The sequence below is a fragment of the Barbus barbus genome (assembly GCF_936440315.1).
Source record: "Barbus barbus genome assembly, chromosome: 45".
Classification (NCBI taxonomy): Eukaryota; Metazoa; Chordata; class Actinopteri; order Cypriniformes; family Cyprinidae; genus Barbus; species Barbus barbus.
In genome coordinates this window covers 25,760,552-25,782,614 of record NC_136723.1, presented here as the reverse complement: position 1 = coordinate 25,782,614, position 22,063 = coordinate 25,760,552, and the positions used below count along the sequence as shown (strand labels likewise).

At 34.8% G+C, this 22,063-nt stretch overlaps 2 protein-coding genes across 4 annotated transcripts in view; one reads left to right on the top strand and one right to left on the bottom strand.

The window, feature by feature from the left end:
* Window positions 1-7,391, bottom strand: part of LOC306864049 (small G protein signaling modulator 1-like) — a gene marked incomplete at its 3' end in the record, with an annotated part of 30,147 nt that extends 22,756 nt beyond the window's left edge. The window contains exons 1-10 of the mRNA XM_079407747.1: window positions 7,354-7,391; window positions 7,236-7,279; window positions 5,914-5,989; window positions 4,942-5,104; window positions 3,870-4,022; window positions 3,317-3,384; window positions 2,421-2,563; window positions 1,030-1,161; window positions 825-949; window positions 688-755 (exon numbers count right to left, since the gene is read on the bottom strand). Of these exons, the coding sequence (XP_079263873.1) occupies window positions 688-755; window positions 825-949; window positions 1,030-1,161; window positions 2,421-2,563; window positions 3,317-3,384; window positions 3,870-4,022; window positions 4,942-5,104; window positions 5,914-5,989; window positions 7,236-7,279; window positions 7,354-7,360 (979 nt within the window). The 5' untranslated portion in view covers window positions 7,361-7,391. The remainder of the gene's footprint in view (window positions 1-687; window positions 756-824; window positions 950-1,029; window positions 1,162-2,420; window positions 2,564-3,316; window positions 3,385-3,869; window positions 4,023-4,941; window positions 5,105-5,913; window positions 5,990-7,235; window positions 7,280-7,353) is intronic.
* A 1,420-nt stretch (window positions 7,392-8,811) lies between these two features.
* nup155 (nucleoporin 155) overlaps window positions 8,812-22,063 on the top strand; it is a 28,105-nt gene continuing 14,853 nt past the window's right edge. Inside the window, exons 1-18 of one of the 3 annotated variants that reach the window (XM_079407538.1) lie at window positions 8,898-8,940; window positions 10,248-10,344; window positions 10,498-10,662; window positions 10,748-10,885; window positions 10,990-11,086; window positions 11,351-11,421; window positions 12,096-12,188; window positions 12,266-12,529; window positions 13,633-13,706; window positions 13,787-13,878; window positions 14,967-15,064; window positions 15,140-15,408; window positions 16,640-16,810; window positions 17,397-17,507; window positions 19,020-19,114; window positions 19,792-19,877; window positions 20,008-20,070; window positions 21,845-21,995. In XM_079407538.1, coding sequence (XP_079263664.1) covers window positions 10,521-10,662; window positions 10,748-10,885; window positions 10,990-11,086; window positions 11,351-11,421; window positions 12,096-12,188; window positions 12,266-12,529; window positions 13,633-13,706; window positions 13,787-13,878; window positions 14,967-15,064; window positions 15,140-15,408; window positions 16,640-16,810; window positions 17,397-17,507; window positions 19,020-19,114; window positions 19,792-19,877; window positions 20,008-20,070; window positions 21,845-21,995 — 2,015 coding nt within the window. In that variant the 5' untranslated portion in view covers window positions 8,898-8,940; window positions 10,248-10,344; window positions 10,498-10,520. Of the gene's footprint in view, window positions 8,941-10,247; window positions 10,345-10,497; window positions 10,663-10,747; window positions 10,886-10,989; window positions 11,087-11,350; window positions 11,422-12,095; window positions 12,189-12,265; window positions 12,530-13,632; window positions 13,707-13,786; window positions 13,879-14,966; window positions 15,065-15,139; window positions 15,409-16,639; window positions 16,811-17,396; window positions 17,508-19,019; window positions 19,115-19,791; window positions 19,878-20,007; window positions 20,071-21,844; window positions 21,996-22,063 lie in introns of all 3 variants that reach the window. The other 2 variants (XM_079407537.1, XM_079407539.1) reach the window with 2 other exon arrangements.

The following is a 22,063-nucleotide window of genomic DNA, read 5'->3' as shown; positions in this document are numbered from 1 at the left end:
GCTGTTAAACCGGTTTTGCACGCAATCTCCTCATGTCTTCTGTCGTCTGAGTGTTAGTTTAGAGTGTTTTATCCAGTAAAAGCTCTTCTAGTGTAACTGTACAAGCGTCCAGCTTCAGCTGTCAGGCTTTAAGGAGTTAAATATGCTCAATGTTGATATATTCAGCTTGCTAAAACCAATTAAAAAAAAAAATGTTATTGGAAAATTAAAAAATAAAAAATACATATATATATATATATATACATACAAAGTAATCTTTTTATTTCATCTAGTTGCACAGGCAACATTTCTCATTTTAATTTAATTTAAAATAAATAAAACTGAAATCAAATGAATAAAACATAAAAAAAAAGAATAAAGGCTTGCAAAAAAAACCAGAAATAGTAAAATAACAAAATAAAACAACAAACAAACAAAAAATAAAGAAATAAATAATTAAATATTAGAAAGTTATAAAAAGTCAAAATATTAATAAAAAACATAATTATATCTCGATAATACTAAAACACCAATTTAGTTAATGGTCTACCCTGCAAAACAAAAAACTAAAATATACTTAATGGCCATTTTTATTTTATTTTAGTTGGTTTTGAAGTAATTCAGGACTGTGTTAGTTATTTGCATATATATATATTTTTTAAACAGCAATATAATTTAATTTTTGAGGTCATTTGTTTAATTATTCACCTTGCTGATGACAGTGCAAATAGACGATTTCCTCCAGACGAATGGTTATGGCAAAATCCCAATATACACTGTGGAGAAATCAGATTTGATTTAAAATCATTCCCACAAATCAGACGTCACAATCATAACCTGGTCACCTTTTCTCATAATCCAGCTCCCCCACGCTTCCGTTCATCAGCTGGTTCGGTGTCCATTTCAGCGTCATCAGATCGGCCGTCTGGTGAAGAGACAGGTATCCGGGGATGGCTTCCATGTCGTCTGTCTGAAAGACCGGATCAGATTTATAGCCACACTTTAATGAAAGCGCCACAGCATCATCACGCATGTCTAAGGAACATTTACCGGCTGCACCAGGACGTTGTTTTTCCCGAAGAGCAGCGTGGCTCTGGAGTTTTGATGAAGAGATTCGACGTAATCCCGCGCCCACAGAGACGGCCGGTCCTCCATGCTGCCGCTCGACTGCCTCTTCTGGATCTACAAAACAACACAGTCTCTAAACATTACATCCAAGTATCTGTATGCATGAACGTACACAATATTTATTCTGCAGGACTATACCGTGGACAGCTGACTGCTGAAGTGTTTGATATTCTTCATATTCTGTGTTGTGCTCCGTTCACACTGATAGAAATTCATCTTTTACATTGATTTTTACCTTTTATGGGCATTTTTAACTTTATAAAGCCATTTTTCTAAAAGTGTCCATTATCTTTTGAGTCAAATTCTTACATTTAATCGGTGAATTAGAATAATAAGACATTTGGGCTGTTACCAAGTGAAAATCAGTATAAACGAACTTTATCTTATCAATGCAGAGGATTGATGCCTTTAGATGTATTTACTCACTGTTTAATGCAGGACATGAATGCACTTAACCTGCAGTTACACATGCAGAAATAATGTGCTCATATATTAAACCTAAAACGTTCAATACTGATATTTAAAAATTATTTAAAAAATGAAAAGATACTTTAATGTGAAATTAAAACCGCCAGCAGGTGGCAGCAAATCACTGTTAATACGTGATTCATTGTGATTGAACCGAATCATTTAAACGGTTGATTCATTCAGGAACGAATCACCGTCATGTTGCTCAGAGACACAGAACAGTGCTGTGGCTGTGTTTGGAGTTATTTGTGTTAGCAAAGTCTCTTAATATTAACTTCCTGTTTATTAATCTGTTGTAAAAATTCAATATCACATTTGTAATCATGCTGATTTTTGGAGAAAAACGGCACTCGTGTGATATGAACCATATGAAATTATATAAATATATACATTTTCTGCCCGTGTCTTGAATTTGTGATCATTCTCAATGTATTTTAATAGACTGGATCATCAGTGAAAGAACACACTCTAGTCTAGACTTCATCACGTAATGCGTGCACTCTTTTTTCAAAACTTTACACAAATCCAAGAATTGCACACAAAATGCAAAATGCCTCACATCTCTTGCAAAATGAAGCACTGCATTCAAAATATCACAAACATCTCAAAAGCTGACATTTGCAAACACCTTTGCCATAATATTAATGATTTGTGTTGGTTACATAGAGAACTGTGTGTTGTGTTTTGCAAAAAGTGTTTAATGAAACTGAAAACTGAGTCAAAGGCTGAGAATTAGTGTATTAGTGCAGATCTGGTGTGTGCTTCTGCAGTTTGAGAGACAGCTTTCAGAAACTGTGTGACAAGGAAAGATTGTGTGTGCAAGCAGCTGAGAGAAAGCGTCTTACGAGAGCCGGGCGTTTTGTGGGGGAATCCTGGCGGCAGTGTCCGCTGTGAATGCGGTGTCTCTGGACCAGTTCATCAGCCGACGGATCCGTCCAGAAATGATTGGCCGTCTTCGCTTTTGTGTACTCCAAAGCACAGGGACCGACTGAAACAAACACGGCGTCCGGAAAAACATCCCTCAATGCATCATAATATCCCAATTATACAAAAATATACAATTAAAACGATCATTCATTTACTTTTTAAAACAAATGTAATAATTTATATATTTATATATATATATATATATATATATATTATATAATATATATTTGTAACAATATTAACTACTATTCAGAAGTCTGGGGTCAGTACTTGTTTAGTTTTTTTAAGAAAGAAATTAATATTTTTATTCAGCAAGGATATGCTACATCGATCAAAAGTGGCAGTAAAGACATTTATAATGTTCCAAAAGATTTCTATTTCAAATAAATGCTGATCTTCTGAACTTTCTATTCATCTGGGAATCCTGAAAAATAAAATGCATCACAGTTTCCACAAAAATATTGTGCAGCACAGCTGTGTTCAACATTGATAATAATCAGAAATGTTTGTTGAGCAGTAAATCAGTATATTATTATGATTTCTGAAGATCATGTGACACTGAAGACTGCAGTAATGATGCTGGAAATACAGCTGCAGATCACAGAAATACATTACAGTTTAACACATATTCACACAGAAAACAGCTGTTTTACATTCTAATAATATTTCACAATTTGTACTATATTTTTATAAAATGATGCAGCCTTGGTGAGCAGAAGAGACTTCTTTTAAAAATCCCAAACTTTTGAATGGTTGTGTATATAATCTTCAGTTTTTAAACAATAACCAGACACAAATGCTTGAAAACTGATACCAAGCAAAGATGCGAGGATTGGGCCGCCAACTGGATCTCTCAGAAGAGCTTCTCTTTCATAAAACTTGCTGAAATGAGAATAAAACAGCTCAATTTCATTTATTTCATTCTAATGAATCTATGATCATAGTAACATACTACTGCCTAGTTTGCATGATTTCCATTTCCAGTGTAACAAGCTACACTCTTAAAAATAAAGGTGCTTAAAAGGTTCTTCACAGTGATGCCACAGAAGCATTCAGTCAAAGGATCTGTAAAAAACATCTCTTTCTTACCTTTTTATAATCTGAAGAACCTTCTTTCACCACAAAGAAGCTTTTGTGAAACAGAAAGGTTCTTCAGATGTTAAAGATTCTTTATGGAACCATTTAGACAAAAAGGTTCTTCTGTGGCATCGTGAGGAACATCGACCCGTATGACTGGTTTTGTGCTCCAGGGTCACATTTGTGAAGTGAATGCCACTGAATTTAACATGTAACATAAACATGACCACAGTGTGCTCGTATCCCATCCTGTCAGAAATGATATCTTTTATTATATATGAAGTCCTCACCTGCTGTTCTCCACCAAATACAGGACGATTTTGTCCAGCAGCTTCTCTGTGAGTGCCGTGCGGATCCACAGGTGTTTGATGGCCAGCGGCGACAGGTTTGGCGGCCGGGGCTGCTTCCGAACACTCTCTTGACTCGTCTGACCCTGGTTTTGTCTTGTGTTGTGAAAGTTAAAATCATACTGATTTAATGAAAATCTAAATAATTGACCCTATTTACTTTGGATACTCAATACTCAAATATACGATTCATCAGCGCACAATCATCATTCATTTTAAACCAGCAGAAATATTTAGATTACTCATTTAATAATAATAATAATAATAATAATTACTATTCTTGCTAACAATAATAATAATTAAATGTAAATAGACATTATTAACAATTCATAAAATATTATTAATAATAATTAAAATGATATGCATGCAATTATATTTTAAATATAACTACAGATAAATAAATACAATAATGATATTTTTATTAATCACTGTTAAAATTATTATTATTACTATTACTGTCATTATGTTTCATTTATATCATGTATCATTTAGCACTTACATTTCACTGCTGGTTATACTCTGTATAATTGTGTATGTGACAAATAAAAGAAAAATCTTGAATCTTGAATTTATATAGCACCTTTCTTAAGAAAAATAACAGAATAGAAAAAAAAGATAATACCAGAAATGTGACAATTTTACCTAAACATAATAATAATAATAACAACAATAATAATAATTACTATTATTAATAGTAACATATTAATAACTAATTGATATTAATATAATACCCTTATAATGCTAATAATAATAATAATAAATATTATTATTATTAATTTTTTCATTTATATAACACATTTCTAAGAAAAAGGAACAGACAAAGAACACAGGGTGATGCCAGAAATTTAACCTAATAATAATAATAATAATAATAATAAATTCAAATTAATATAATAATATCCTTAATATTAATAATAACAATAATAAATGTTATTATTTATTGTTATTATTTTTTATTAAATATTATTTATAAGGAAAGGGAACATACAAAGAAAACACTTGTATTGTTTCTCACTTGTTCTCAATGATTTGCTCCAGTTCCTGAACTTTTCTGCAGAGTTCCTCAGCTGCTGGAAACATCTTCCCCACCTTCATGAAGAGAGCCGCCAGCTTGTTGCTGCGCAGGAATCCAGCGGCCCGTCGCTTCAGGCCGTGAAGAACACACGCTTCCACCACACCTGCACAAACACCACAGATCTGAGTGTGTTTAGCTGAGAGAGACCACAGCTGCTGGATCACAGGAGGAGCTGAATAATCACACACACGCTCACACACACACACACACGCACTCTCTCACTCTCTCACACGCACACACACACACACACACTCACACACACACACTCACACACACGCACGCACATGCACTCTCTCACACGCACACTCTCACTCACACTCACTCTCACAACACACACACACACACACACACACACACACACACACACACACACACACACACACACACACAAGTCGTGGCCTAATGGTTAGAGAGTCGGACTCGTAATCGAAAGGTTGCGGGTTCGAGTCCCCGGCCGGCAGGGATTGTAGGTGGGGGAAGTGAATGTCCAGCGCTCTCTCCACCCTCAATACCACGACTGAGGTGCCCTTGAGCAAGACACCAAACCCCCAACTGCTCCCCGGGTGCTGCAGCATAAATGCTGCCCACTGCTCCGGGTGTGTGTTCACGGTGTGTGTGTGTGTGTGTGTGTGTGTGCATTTGTTCACTACTCACTGCTGTGTGTGTGCACTTGGATGGGTTAAACGCAGAGCACCAATGAGAGTGAGTGAGAGTGAGTGTGTGAGTCAGTGATACCATCTTTGTTATGGATGTTGGTTCGCAGTGAGTTCACAGTTTTAACGTATAACTTTGCTTTAATTTATTTTCAAAATGTAGTAATAAATCACAATTCACAAAATAATAATAATAATATTAATAACAATAATAATTGTTACTGTTCTTTCAGGGTTTTTTAAGGAAAGGTCATCTTACCGCAGAAAGAGAATATGTGACTGCTGTCTTCATGCACAAACTTGCGTGTCACGGCCTCCTCCATGATCTGCTTGACCTGAAAGTCCAAAAAGCAAACCAACATCTGAGAATCTCAGCATGTTCACTGCAGTGTTCAGCCGCTGAGAATCATGGGTAACGGGCGAGGAGAGTGATCTGCGCTTGACAGTGAGTCATAAACTCTCTTACCCACAGCTTGTTTTCTCTGAGTCTCATAATGAGTGCTAGCGTGTGCAGATGGACATATGTGCACCGATCAACAGCACTTTCAGTCTCTGACGCCTCGTGATTCTGATTCTGAGATCATATTCATACGATTATGGCAGCTGTGTTGTAGAGTCGTTCCAATCCCAAGCTCAAAAAAGTCTTCTATTATTTTTATTTCCAGTTTCATTTTAATTTGAGTTCATGTTTTAATAATTTTGTTTTGTGCTTTCTCCTGTTTATTAGTTTTTTTAATACATCTAGTTTTTAAGTTTTATATCAGTTTTAGTTTTTTTAGTACATCAGGTTACAGTTTTCTTCAGCTGCTTACACACATTTTCAAAACTTTGCCTCTTTTTTCAAAACTTTACACACAAATCCAAGAATTGCACACAAAATGAAAAACGCCTCACATCTCTTGCAAAATGAAGCACTGCATTCTAAATATCACAAACATCTCAAAAGCTGACATTTGCAAACACCTTTGCCATAATATGAATTCCTGTTAGATCTGTGTGTGTTACAGAGAACTGTGTTGTGTTTAATGAAACTGCAAACTGAGTCAAAGGCTGAGAGTTAGTGTATTACGACATCTTTCAGAAACGGCGTGACGAGGAAAGATTTAGTGTGTAAGCAGCTGAACAACTGTAAGCTAAATGAAAATGAGAAATGCTGGATTGATAACTATGTGTTTCTATCAATAAACTATGGTGTCATTACAGTGCATTATTGCAAAGGACAATAACTTCACATAAAAGAGTACAAACACAGATTTTAGATGATCTTTCTATGGATTATACTCTTAGTGTAAACAGCCAGAGATGATACTCAGTATTCTAGCATGATTTACCATGCATTATCTGAGTACCATGAGCCAATCACAGTAGGAGGAAGACACATCTCCATCATGCTGAGGACAACCAGAATGACCTTGTTTAGATGCTCTTCTGGATAAAACACACAGTCTAATGAGCAGATGTGTGCTGTCATGTTATCAGAATCAGTGTGTGACATATTTAGCACTGCAACCCCAGTCATTACGATCAGATTTAGTGCTCGATCATCTCTGATAAACATTGAGACACAGGGAAATCTCGCACCTCCTTCTTGACGATGCGCAGCAGCCTCTGACGCGTCTCGGATTCTGTAAACAGATAAACACACAGATGCTCAGCCTGACGCGCTGTTATCGCGCAGATTAAACGCTGAAGGTCTCACCTGCCATGGCTGGGGTCCGCGGATCGTGTGAGGGATGGATGTGCGCAGGATGAAGCGCGTCGCCGTGAGTCAGAGCTGCGCGCGCAGGGTGTGGCGTCGAGCGTCAACGCGCCGCAGTCATGAGCGATATATCGCGAACATCATCCGAGCGACCCGATCTCTGATCGATAATAGAGGCTACATTACAATCAGGGTTGCCAGGTTTCACATCAAAACCCTCCCAGCTGCTAATCAAGAGAAAGTTATCCCCTAACCAGAGTTATTATATATATATCGTGCTGTCACACGATTAATCGCGATTAATCACATTCAAAATAAAGGTGTTTGTTTACATAATATATGTGTGTGTGCTGTGTATATTTATTATATATGTGTGTGTGCTGTATATTTATTATGTATACACACACATGCATGTATATATTTCAGAAAAATATGTTATGTTTATATAGGCCTATTCAATATATTTATTTATTATATAAATTATATGAATATAGACATGTCAATATTTTCAAAATATATACTGTGTGTGTCTTTATATATACAGTGCCCTCCAAAAGTATTGGAACAGTGAGGCCAATTCCTTTATTTTTGCTGTAGACTGAAAACCTTTGGGTTTGACATCAAAAGATGAATATGAGATGAGAGATTAACATTTCAGCTTTTATTTACAGCTATTTTCATCTGGATCTGATACACAACTTAGAAGATAGCACCTTTTGTTTGAACACATACTTTTTCACACCACTGTGTGTGTGTGTGTGTATATTTATTTATTTATATATGTATACACACACACACACACGCATTTATATATTTACCAAAAATATGTTATGTTTATATATAAAAAATATTTATATAATATAAATTGTATTAATATAAATATGTACATGTAAATATTTTCTAAATATATACTGTATGTGTGTCTTTATATGTAAATATACACAATATACACATATATTATATAAACTACAGCTTTTACTTTGGATACGATTAGTTGTGATTAATCGATTTAATATATTGTATCATTATGAATTAATTAAGTTTTTATTTATATAGTGACAAAGTCAAAAACTTTAAAAAAGCATGAAAATATATAAGAACTAAAAAATATATAAATACATAAAATATAGCAAGTGATTAATACAATACTATAAATAAATACAATCAACTAAAGATTAGTCAGATATGTGAGAGAGACGAGAAGAGTTTGAAGAGTTAATAAATATAAACTATAATAAATATATATTTCCCTACAGGGATCAGAGATCAAGGATGCAGGACAACACTGTAACATCACGAGATGAATGTTCAATTATGATATAAAAGTAAAGAAGCAACCCACAGCAGACAGTCTGAATGCAGGATTAGACAACAGACGAGATTAATTCATCATTATTTTTATAGCTCATTGTTTTCAAGTCTGCTCTGCAGCAACGGCAGGCGAATCTGATGACTTTTATTTTGAAGTGTGCGCGTGTTTCCGGTGCGCCTCACGCTCATCGCTGCAGTCACGCGCTTGGCGGGAGCCGCTGAAGTTCATAAACTCTCTTTCAGATGATATTTTATGAATATAATTTTCAGTCAGAGGTGAGTTTATTTGAGTCGCTGTTCAATCAGAGCTCAAGTAAAGCTCTTTAGAGAGTATCTAATGTGTTTGGGATGCTCTGTGTTTCGGATTAGCTGTGTGGCTAAAGCTAACGTAATTTACTCAACATCTCTGATTTATTCAAATTTAATATCACAACACATTTATATTTAAATCGGGTAAATGAAAGCTGATTGTTTGTGTGTTCTGACTGGATATGATTATTACAGTCACAGAGTTACTTGGCTGTATAAAGAGATTCTCGAGCATTATTTACTCTCAACTACTGCCTTAGTTTTTAGAAACTTTGCAGATATTTTTATATTTTTAAACATTTATAATTTTTTGTGCATCCATTTCTGATCGATTTTTATCGTAAAAGTGCCGAAAGAGCGTTAATGTATGTATTAGTGTAAGTATAAAGGTATTAGTATACATTTTAAATTGTGTGTGTATATTTAAATTATATAAATATTAATATCATTTATTATATATATATATATATATATATATATATGTGTGTGTGTGTGTGTATGAATTTGTAATAAAATCAAATTATATAAATATAAAAATAATTTGGTTTTATTATATATATATGTGTGTGTGTGTGTGTGTGTATATGTGTATATATATATATATATAGTCATTTAAGCAGACGTTTTTATCCAAAGTGACTTACAAATGAGGACAACAGAAGCAATCAATTTTCATTTAAATTTTTAATTTAAATGAAAAACAAAAAATAAAGCTAAAAACTATTCAAAATATTAAAGAACAAAAGGTATGAGTATAATAATGATTCTAACATAACACTAAGCCAAACACCAAAACAACAACAACTATAGATATATATATGTACAACCACACACACATATATATATATATATATATATATATATATATATATATATATATATACACATATATATATATATATATATATATATATATATATATATATATATATATATATATATATATATACACATTTATAAATTCAATATATATATATCGTTTCATTTCCATTTAGTTTGTTGAAGTATTAAAATAACTCAAATTAAATAAAACTAAAACTTAATAAAAGACCTATACAGACAGACATAAATTCAGACATCATTTAACTAAAATTAAAATAGATAAATACAAATCACGACAGTAGTTTATCAGTAATCCTAAGAAATAAGACTGAGCCAAACACACATGCTGAAAACAACAGCTTACACACAGTAAGAAATGGTTATAAAAACTGAAACAGAAGTGAAACAAGTAGCAGAAAAGAGGAGTGATATTTGTATCCTTACCGCCCCAGCCCGGTGGAGACACACGGAGTCGATGGTCTTTACACGCTTCGGTCTTCACACGAGGAGGACTTCACATGACAACTGCGCTAAACACTAATAAGACCAGTAAATACACTTACGAGCTGCTTTTAACCTCCGCTTCTCTCAAAGAGTATTTCTTTACACTGTTTTCTGCTGGTGCTTGAACAACAAATGGCCAAGCAAGCGCAGACACAAGTATATGTTTGTAATAATATATTGCTGCTGTTCTCTCTGCAGGTGGTTTGTAGTGTCCAGGGATCATGCCGTCCAGTCTGGGCTCCAGCAGTCCAGCTGCAGTTCTTCAGGAGGCTTTGGAGAACTCCAGCCGCTTGATTGACCGGCATCTGCAGGAGGATCGATGTTTCCCAGACCTCTCAGAGCTCCTCAACGTCCCGTCACACAGTAAGAGATACCGTCTGTCCTGGCCATTGAGACCTGCTTATTGAGCATAAAACACGTTCATGTGCTTGTGTCTGGTGTTTGGCAGATATGCCTTCGCTCTCGGGCATGTCGGACATGGATTACCCCCTGCAGGGACCGGGGCTGATCAGCGTGCCGAGTCTCCCTGAGCTCAGCGCCATCCGCAGGGTTCCTCTGCCTCCGGAGCTCGTCGAGCAGTTCGGTCGTATCCTACCACACAGATGCACAAAATAAACCTTACGCTGAAAGTGTCTTGTAGAATCAATCCATTAAGTTGTTTGCAGTGCCTTAATCGCCCCTTTTGACCAGATATGCAGTGCAATTGCATGATGGGAGTTTTCCCTGAAATCTCCAGAGCGTGGCTCACCATCGATAATGACATTTTTATGTGGAATTATGAGGATGGGTGAGTATCGACACACTGGACGCCATTAAAGGGCACTTATTATGCTTATTTTATTTAACTTTTCCTTTAACATGTAATATAGCTGTTTGTGCCTGTAAACGTCTTAAGAAGTGAGAAAAGTGTTTGAACTTTAAATCATGTGAATGTTTTCCAGCAGATCCCAGATCAGAATAGTAAACGAGCATAATGCTGGCACTTTAAGTATTCCTGTAAGTACTTCAGACGCATGATGCTGATGTATATCTGTCTGGTTGGTTTGTTCAGGAGTGATGTGGCGTATTTTGACGGGCTCAGTGAAACTATACTGTCAGTCGGACTGGTCAAGCCTAAGCCAGGTCAGTTGGATTTTCTGTTGTGCGTTGTTTAGTGCTCACTCTCAGAAGAAGATGAGAATGTTACTCATGGATTATTCTGATGTTTTATCAGTCATTAGCCTAAAACATGTATAATGCATCGAAAGATTTCCTTCTGGACATTTTTAGTTCTCATAAATTGATGTTTTACCACTGATTGTTTTTATATTCCAAATATTGTATTGACTTGGGTACTCTTAGTTGTTACAGGTTTTTATTTTTTCAAGAAACAGAAATTATACACCTGAACTAAAATGTAAACACTTTCAGGAGAATATTAAAGAACATCAGCACAAAAGTCTGCATCTGAAAAACAAGAGTAAAAATACATAAGTTAACATAAGCAAAAAAAAAAAAAAAATTTATATTGACGTTGTATCTATTATGTTTTATATTTATTTACTTTTTTGTTTGTTTTCCCTCTCTCTCTCTCTCTATATATATATATATATATATATATATAACGCACAAAATAAATTAACCATCAATTAAATAAAAATAATAAATGAAAACTATGATATGATCTGCCTGGAGTCATCATTTTTAAAAATGTGACTCCTTCTTGAAACTATTTGAGAATATTTTTATAAAAGTAAAGAGTTAAAGAAAAATAAATGACGTGAGTCTACCTCAACAACTACTTTTGTTTGTTACAGGTATTTTTCAGCCTCACATCCACTTCCTGTTAGTGTTGGCCACACCGGTGGATGTTGTGATCCTGGGCTTGAGCTTCCCGAAAGCCCATACAGGTGAGTGTCATGTTTGGATGTGACTGAATCAACATCTGCATGAGGATTGATTCTCAGTCTGTGTTTGTGTGCCGCAGGTCTGAATGACAGCATGTCAGGAGCCATGCAGCTGTTGCCAGATCCTCTCTACTCCATCCCCACGGATAACACCTACCTGCTGGCCATCACCTCCACGGACCTGGGCCGCATCTTCATGGCGGGGAAAGACGGCTGTCTGTACGAGATCGCCTATCAGGCTGAAGCGGGCTGGTTCAGTCAGCGCTGCAGGAAGATCAACCACTCCAAGAGCAGCCTGTCCTTCCTCATCCCGTCTCTTCTGCAGTTCTCCTTCTCTGAGGACGGTGAGAGGCATTCAGGGGAGAAAATCGGCACACTTTGTAATAGGGGTGTGCAATATTGACAAAAAATTATATTTTATAACCTTACTCAATACTAGGGCTGGGTAAAAAATATAGATATCTCGATATTAATCGATTCTCATTTTTATGGAACGATATCGATTCTTAAATCCCAAGAATCCATTACTTTATCCTGTTTTCAGTTGACATTGAAGGGCACTTCCTGTCCAATAAATGGCAGTAAGCATTGTGCTTTGGTACTTTTAATTTGAAACAAAGTCTCAGATTTCAGTTCTGTCTGTATTGCAGTATTCAAACAATAAATCTTTGAATAAATCCATCAAGTTTTTATGAGCCACCATTGTTTATATTTAAAAAAAAAAATCAAATTGAAGTAGAACTATTTAATTGTAACGTTATTATTTTAAAAACTTCATTAAGTGTAATTTTAACAAATCAGTCAATTTTAACCTTCAATATTATAGTAATGTAGTACCAACTGACTCTGGTGTATATTTTACAGCATTAGTTGAGAGTGTGTCTTTCCTTGAGAAAACTTGGAATGTACTGCACCTAATATATATCCAAAATAATCGACATTGAATCGAATCGCAAGCTTGTGAATGCTACTCAAGCTACTCAATGCCTGTCTTGCTAGATTCCCCTTTCTGTCAAACATATTTTATTGCACTGTCCAGCTTTAAATGCATGTAGAAAACTCTTAAGATGTGAACTCCCTTAAAGAGTTTAGTATCATTTTTCCAGAAAAAAATGTAGAATTGTTATCATATGTTAATGTAAAAATCTTGTGTAATATAACTTCTGTTTGTTTGTTTGCTGGTATTTATTGTATTTGTTATACTTGTATTTTTTATGAAGTTGTTTTTGCCATGAAAATAGCCTAAGATGCTGACACGGCATTATATGACATGTATAAATATTCTGGGATTTTATTGATAAGGATAATTAGAGGATATTTCTCTGAGTGTGTTATTGTGCAGGACTAAACCGTGCACAGCTGACTCCTGAAGTGTTTGATATTCTTCATATTCTGTGTTGTTAAGCCAAACTGAATGTGTCACTTTAAATCCTGTGGTTTGTTTCAGATCCTGTTGTCCAAATTGCTGTTGATAATTCGAGGAATATTTTATACACGCGTTCGGAGAAGGCCGTCCTGCAGGTGGGTGTGTTGACCGTGAACCAGAGACTGTGGTTTTTGTGATCTGTGATTGATGTTTTAATGTGATTTTGTGTCTGCAGGTGTATGATCTCGGCGCTGATGGGCAGGGAATGAGTCGAGTCGCTGCTATGTCTCAGAGCTCCATCGTCTCAGCGGCTGGAAACATCGCCAGGTACAGCTTCACCTGCCATTTCTGTGCACTTAGAGGAAATAGATTCTGCCTGATAAATAGCCGACTGATTAACCGTTACGATATTACAATCAGAATTATACAATTTGAATGCTTTTTCACAAAGGGTTATGTTATCTTTGATTAAATTATTGAAAATATAAATTATTATAAATAAGTATTCATTTGCTTTTATTTGACATTTTTTTTAATAATTATAAATTAAATTATTATCATTAATAATAGTATTGTTTTATTATATAAAAATCATTATCTTTAATGCATGTAAAATTTATTTAAAAAAATTGTATTAATAATAATTACATTATATTAATACACTTTTGTTCTTGTACAAAATTAATTTACTATTATTATTATTAATAAAATATTTATCATTATCTTGAATTTAAAATGAATTAGAAAATGCTAATATTGGTCACCAATATATTGTTTGAATTTGTAATAAAACTAATTATATTTATTATATTAACAATTTACAAAAATGTATCGTTATCTTTAATAAATGCAAAATTAATTAAAATGATCAACATTGTCCAACATTGTATATTAATAATTAATATTATTAACAAAACTATTTTATTTTGAACATGTTAATAATAAATGTATCTTTAAATTCAAGATGGATTAAAAATACTAATATTAGTTATTGATATGGTCAGTATGTTGTGTGCACCTAGTTGTTCTTTATAAAAATTATATTAATTATTATTAACGTTTAATTAAAAAAAAGTTTTATATATAAATATTTTAAGTTTTATGTCATTTAATTAACTTCATTCATAATTAATTTCTCATGTTTAATGTGAAATTAATAAAATAATAATAATAATACTCATCGGTACCAATATGGTCACCAGTATGTTGCATGCAGTCCTAATTTCTTATTTATAATAATTAGATTTATATTAATAATTATTATAACATTATTTTAATAAACATTTTATGAATAAAAATGTAATGTTTAAAAAAGAAAAGAAAATAGATGATAAAAATGCTCATCATTATATTGAGCACTCCTGCTGTTCATGTTCAGTTTTCCTGTGTAATGCGTGTCTTTGGCTGTTTTTCAGGACGATCGACCGCTCCGTGTTCAAACCCATCGTTCAGATCGCAGTAATTGATCGCTCCGAGTCGTCAGACTGTCAGCTGTTGGCCGTCACTCATGCTGGTATGATTGAGAAATGGAGACTAATGAATCTGGAGTCTGTATCGTCTCTAAATTGTGTTTCTGTGTGTCGTGCAGGTGTGCGTCTTTACTTCAGCACCATCCCTTTTGCTCCTCTGAACGCCAAACACATCTCAGCGCGGCCCAGCATGCTGGCGCTGGTGCATGTGCGTCTGCCGCCCGGATTCTCTGCGTCCTCCACTCTCCAGAAACCAGCTAAAATACACAAGGCTCTCTACAGTAAAGGAGTTCTGCTGATGGCTGCGTCTGAGGCAGAAGACAGCGACGTTCTGTGGTGCATCAACCACGATTCCTTTCCCTTTAAAAAGCCCCTGATGGAAGCCCAGGTCAGAGATGTTATTTCCTCTTCTTGGCCAGCTGGTCCCTTCTTTGTTGTTTTTTTAATAGAAGCTTGTTTCCACTATGGAATAAAATAAATAAAAAGGTAATTAGTTTTTATCTCACAATTCTGACTTTTGTCCTTACCATCTTGAGGTTATATTTCTCAGTTCTAACTTTATTATTTTCCTCACAGTTCTGAGAATAAAAGTCCAAATTGTGCTATATAATCAGTTTATGGAACATGGAATGACATGCAATCTGTCAAATTTTGGTTGAATATAGCAAAAGTACATGAATTTAATCTCCAGAACTGCTCTGGCGGTCACTTTATGGGTATTTTACAGTTCATTTCATTTAAGGTCTTCATGGCAACCTGTCAAAATAAAGGTTTGGTTTAATGTGAAATTGTGACAGAAATATATTACTATTGTACAGTAGATTATGTCTCAATGTAGTAGTAATAATAGTAATAATTATAAATTAAATCTTTATTTCTTTCAATTGTAACAGTAAAGATGCAGCACTTTGCTTGACAGAAAATTAAAGCGTTTGTTTAATTGACTAAAAGAGAACATTTTTAATGCTTTCATTTGATTGGCAGAAAAATTTAAATACTAAACACAATTTCTGGAGGAAAAAAAAATTCATAGTGTCATAAAAATATATTTAAGTTTGTCGTTTTAATTAATTAGATACTTTTATTAAAATACATTTTATTACTGATAAAACTGTTAGTTGTTATTTTTATCATTTAAATTAACTAGGCATGCTTATTGAAACTGATTATTCAAATTTTAATTAAACCGTTAAAATTGAATTTTTGGTAAAAAAAAAAAAAAAAAACTGAATTGGCAGGAAAAAACATTTCATAGTGCACTAAAAATTATATTTTTGTTCATTTTCATAAATTGCTATATTTGGTAAGTTTCATGATTTTTAATTTAGACCGTTTTTGATTACTAAAATTCAGTTTAAGCATTAAAACAGAAGAAATTTGAGATGAACCTTTTTTATTTGTTATTTTGTGTGAGAAATTAAAAACAGAACTGTGAGATTTAAACTCAGAATTCAGAGAAAAAGTCAGAATCGTGAGAGAAACTCGAGATAACGAGATCATTTGTATCTCGCAGGTAAAACGTCGCAATTGACTAATTGTTCTATTCGGTGGCAGAAACATGCTTCTATAGTTTACTGTGACGACACACTGATGTCTGTGTTGTTTGTCTGGTGGTCCAGATGACGGTGAATGTGGACGGTCACTCGTGGGCTCTGTGTTCAGTCGAGGAGACCAAATCTCCCAGAATCCTCTCTCCTCTCAATAAAGATCTCATTCCAGTCACTGAGTCTCCTCTAGTCGTTCAGCAGCACAGCGTCCCGCCGCAGAAGTTTGTTCTCCTGTCCGCTCAGGTATGACCACTCTCTATTCTAATTCTATTTGAATTAAATTAAATTATTTCTATTCTAATTTAAAAAACACTTGACCCTCTATCACTTGCACTCTATTCGTTTTCTAACTGCTTGTTTTTCTTAAAAAAAAAACTAACTCTAGCTTTCTATATTGTTTTTCTAGTCTATCTACTTGTTTTCTACTTCTACTACTGTATGTGTGTATGTGTGTGTGTGTATATATGTGTAATATATAATATATATATTAGTTTTTTTCTGTATTTATGATTGAATAAATACAGCCTTGATGAGCAGAAGAGACTCCCTTACAAATCTTACTGATCCCAAACTTCTGAGCGGCTGTGTGTGTGTGTGTGTGTGTGTGTGTGTGTGTTTATAAAAAAACAAACAAAATAACCCTTGCTAGTGTAGTGTGTTAATCTAACAGAGACTTGTTATAGCACTTGTACATCGTTGCTCTTTTGTTGTTTTGATTGCTTCTATTGTCGTCATTTGGATAAAAGCATGCTAAATAACTGAATGTAAATGTATGATGGAGCCTCTCGTGACGTTCTTCATGTTGTTGTTGTTCTCTCACGGTCTTCAGGGGAGTCACATCTTCCACAAGCTGCGGCCGGTGGATCAGCTGCGCCACCTGCTGGTCAGCAGCGCCGGAGGAGAGAGCGAGGACATCGAGAGGTTCTTCAAGCTACACGGGGTGAGTGACGCCACACTTTGGTGGGGGTTTGTCCAGAAATAGTCAAGCCAGAAATTATTCAGACACCTTCAACATTTCTCACATTATCTCAGTTTATTCACTGTAGTTTAGAAAATGGTAATAAAATATGAGAAGAGCTCAGAGTTAACCTGTGTCAGAATAAATTAATCTTGATAACGTCACACAACTTTGATAGAAAGGTATGTAATGAATTACAATCAACCAAAAATGATTCAGCTGTTAATTTAAGAACACAATTAGATCATACCAATTTAGCTCAACCAAGCAATGCTTCATTGTGTTCAGTTTGTGGCGTAAAAAGAGCAATGAAAGCAAAACATGCTCAGCTCAAAGTGTCTGTTTGCTCCCAAATTCTGATCAATCTTACTGCTAGTCCGCTTTATGAAGAATGTTTGGGTATAATATGTCACAGTTTACTTTATTTTGCCATCCTCACTTACAGAAATGAACTCTAGTGTCCTGCACCCACTAGTAAAACATATCAAATATTATATCTGCTGTCTGAATGATTTGGTTTGATTTCTGCGATGCTGGCAGAATCCAGTCATAAAAACAGAATTTACTGAATAATGCAGAATAGCATGGAGTTTGTCAAACTTTTAATGAATTAATCAAAAGTAGGTCAGTACACTTAAATCAAATCGTGATATGGAGTAGTATCTGAGAATATGAAGCCGCAAAAAGATGATTTAAATGTGAATGGTTCATGTTCTGCGTCTCTGTGTGAATGAATGACGCAGACACAAACGAGGAGACTAAACGAGGAGATAAATACATGAACAACTGCTCTGAGAGACACTTCATCAGCATTTCACCGTTTCATTAGAGAAAAACTAGTCATATCAGAAATGTAAAGGTGTTCATCACAGCGACCCGTCAGAATAAAATGAAGACATGGTTCCAGAAATATATGACTATTTTTCAGTAGAATGTACATACACTACTACTACTACTGCTGAAATTACCATTTGTTTTATGGAATAATCACACAACATTTCCATGTTTTCATTTTAATAGTAAATTCCCTTTGTTTGCCAAAAAAGGTTTAATTTTCAATAATTAAAAGATAAATAAATTAATGTTTTATGCCTTCATTTGATAACCAGAAAAATTGAAATACACAAGACAGAATTTCTGAGGAAATAAGGCTATATTAAGAATAGATTTGAATAAATTAAGTTGTTTTTATGCATACAAATAATTAGACATGCTAAATCAGAATTTGGCAATAATAAAACTTGAGGTGAAAAACAGATCAAAACATTGCATAGGCCCTAAACATGTCATTTTTGTATAATTGTGTAAGTTTCATGGTTTTAATTAAGAAATGCTTTTTGATTAATAAAAGTTAATTTAACTATTAAAAAGGAGTCCAGAAAAATTACAATGAAAAAAACCCGAATCGAGCAAAATTAAAATGGAAAAAATGGAGTTTGTTAAAAAAGAAATGTAATTGATAAGGCCCTGAAATATAGCTGTTGTTGTGTCCAGGAGGGGCAGGCGTGTGCCACAGCGCTCATCTTGGCCTGTTCCTCAGCTGCGTGTGATCGAGAGCTTTCTGTATGGGCCACACGAGCCTTCTTCAGGTCAGATATTAACTTAACTCTTCTTTCTCAGGCTTTTGATGATATCTGTGGTTGCTTTGAAATGCATTAAACCATCGTTTCATTTTTAACAGTCATTGTAGCCAAATCGTTTCAAAATGTGTAAAGAATCAAATTACATTTAATTTACAATCAGTGTTTGTCAACACAAGGAATATCTTATTTACATTTTTTTAAATATATTATTTGTGCCAATATAACAACAAACAGCAATATGATTAACATGCATACATTAATATAACATTTAGTTTATGAAAAATGCTGTGTGTAAAGCCAGAGGTTTTTTTTTACAAAAGTCTTTATTTAATTGTTTTTGTTTCTTTTATTTATTTTATTTAAACCTTTTGTTTTATGTCGCTATTTTATGTGATTTGTGAATGTAATAAAAAATGGGAAAATGTCACTTATACACACCAACATGACTTTTCAGTCTTTTTTTTTGTTTTTAATTTGTGCAATTTCGATCCAGTGCAAGATATTTTTATACACTGAATGGCTAAATAAAATGTGCCTTAAACCTCTGCAATATTCATTTCACAAATCATGATGTTTCTTTTATATGGCAACAAACTCATGAATATATTGTGAGTATTTGATATGTTGCGCAGCCTTATGTCTGCAGTTTTTCTGTTATTAATATAGAAGGTGTTTTTCTGCAGGTATGGTGGAGAGGCTCAGATGCGTTTCCCATCTGCCCTTTCTGCCCCCAGTAACCTCGGCCCGCTCTTCAGCTCTCCTGTACCTGGTGAATAACATCTCAACCCGCCGCACTGGTCATGTTTTAACCTTTAACCATGTCGAATCACTTACTAGTCGCTGGTTGTTCATGTGTCAGTGTGGACTAATGTCTAATCTGTAGTCTGCTGTGATTGTAGGATCCCCAGTGTCTGTCGGCAGCCCCCTACCAAACCCCAGTTTTCTTGCCACACCTGCGCCAGGTATAAAACACCCCCAGACCAGCGGCCGCTTCACTAATCTGTGTCTACTAGTATAGTCGATCTTAAAGCAATAGTCCAGCCAAAAATTAATATTTGCTGAACATTTACTCACCCTCAGTTCATCTGAGATCAGGATGAGTTTGTTTCTTCATCAGGTTTGGAGAAATGTAGTATTATATTACCTGCTCAGCAATGGATGCTCTGCAGTGAATGGGTGCCGTCAGAACAAACAGCTGATAAAAACATCACAATAATCCACACCACTCCAGTCCATCAGTTAACATCTGGAGAAGACAAAACCTGAAACACATCCAGCATTAAGATGTTTTTAACTCAAATAATACCATAAGAGTGCATAATTCATAATAACGCTTCCTCCAGTGAAAAAGTGTTCTGGTCTGAATCAGGAGAGAAATCTGCACAGATCAAGCAGCGTTTACAAGACAAAACAGCTCTAAACTAATATGTGGCTGGATTTTGATGTGATGTTTTTATCAGCTGTTTGGACTCTCATTCTGACGGCACCCATTCACTGCAGAGCATCCATTGCTGAGCAAGTGATGGAATACTACATTTCTCCAAACCTGATGAAGAAACAAACTCCTCTACATCTTGGATGGCCTGAGGATTGAGTAAATGTTCAGCAAATGTTCATTTTTGAGTGAGCTAGTCATTGCCATCTTTCTAAACAAGTAATTAAATGTCTGTATTTTCGGGCTGTTTAATCGATGCATCGCGACGCGGGCGATTCTGAATCAATGCAGTAATAGACCATAATCAATTATAGCCTACTGACGTCACGCTTGGATTAGCGAGTTTGGAAAAATGCACCCTCTATTTTTAAATCCGAGATCTGGGCACATTTTAGAAAAGCAAGCTTAGTGCAGGAAACAAAAACATGTTCAGAATCGATTCTGAGCTGTGAGCTGAGCAGTGTTTTACTTTAGATATGGTTTCATCTGTTGTTTGGAGTACAGTACGTATTAGATGTTCCTGTACTGACAGACTTTAACAGATCTGTGTGTTTGTTTGTCCTGAAGCTCGATCGCGGCTGCATGCGGTTAAATGCACTGCATCTCTGAATACTTTTATGATATGAGATTGATGTAAACAGTTATGTTTTCATCTGATATGTGGAAACAGATCTGTGCATTAGTGTGAATGAACCCTATTAAAGCCGTCACTGTCTATGATCTCATCAGTAATTATCAAACAGCAATAATGCGGAGGAAAAATGATAAACCCATGATTATGATTGTCTGTAAACTTTCAGATTCTTAAAGTACTCTCAGATACTGAAAGTGATTTTTGTTTATCAAAGTTGATCTCTTTCCCCCTTTATTACTTTATATTTATATATATTTATTACTTTATTTGAAGCTATATTTATTTGCTATATTTATTATAACTGTTTTGATTTATTAATTTTTTATTATTTTAAAAAGTAGCCAGCTTATATAATTTAATTAAAAAGCACAAAATAAAATAGAAATAATCGTGATATCGAATCGAATCATTGACGTGATCATCGTAATCGAATCGTGAATCACCCAAAATGCATCTTTTGTTCTCTTTTTCCTGTTATTTTGCATGTTGTTCTAAATATAGAATATCATTTTTTTTTTAATAATAATAATCCGATCAGATCCTGATGGCTTCGTCCCGTCTTATTTCATGCTTGAATATTGAAAGTGAATGTTGCACAAGTGTGGTTTTATGAATGTGTTTTTGCTGTTGTGTGTAAATATATGGTGGTCTCATCTCGACTCATTAGGTATGTTCCCGCCGACCGTGTCCACACCTTACTTCCCAGCTACTCCCATGATCCCGAGCGGCGCGGCCATCACAGCTGTGTCGTCTGGACCCGAGGTCATCTTCTCTGGAAAACACAACGGCATCAGTATCTACTTCATGCGTATACTGGGGTCAGTCAGCGTTACGCTGAAATACAGACGCTTCTGGTTTTATGAACACGTGTAACTAGAGCTGCAAA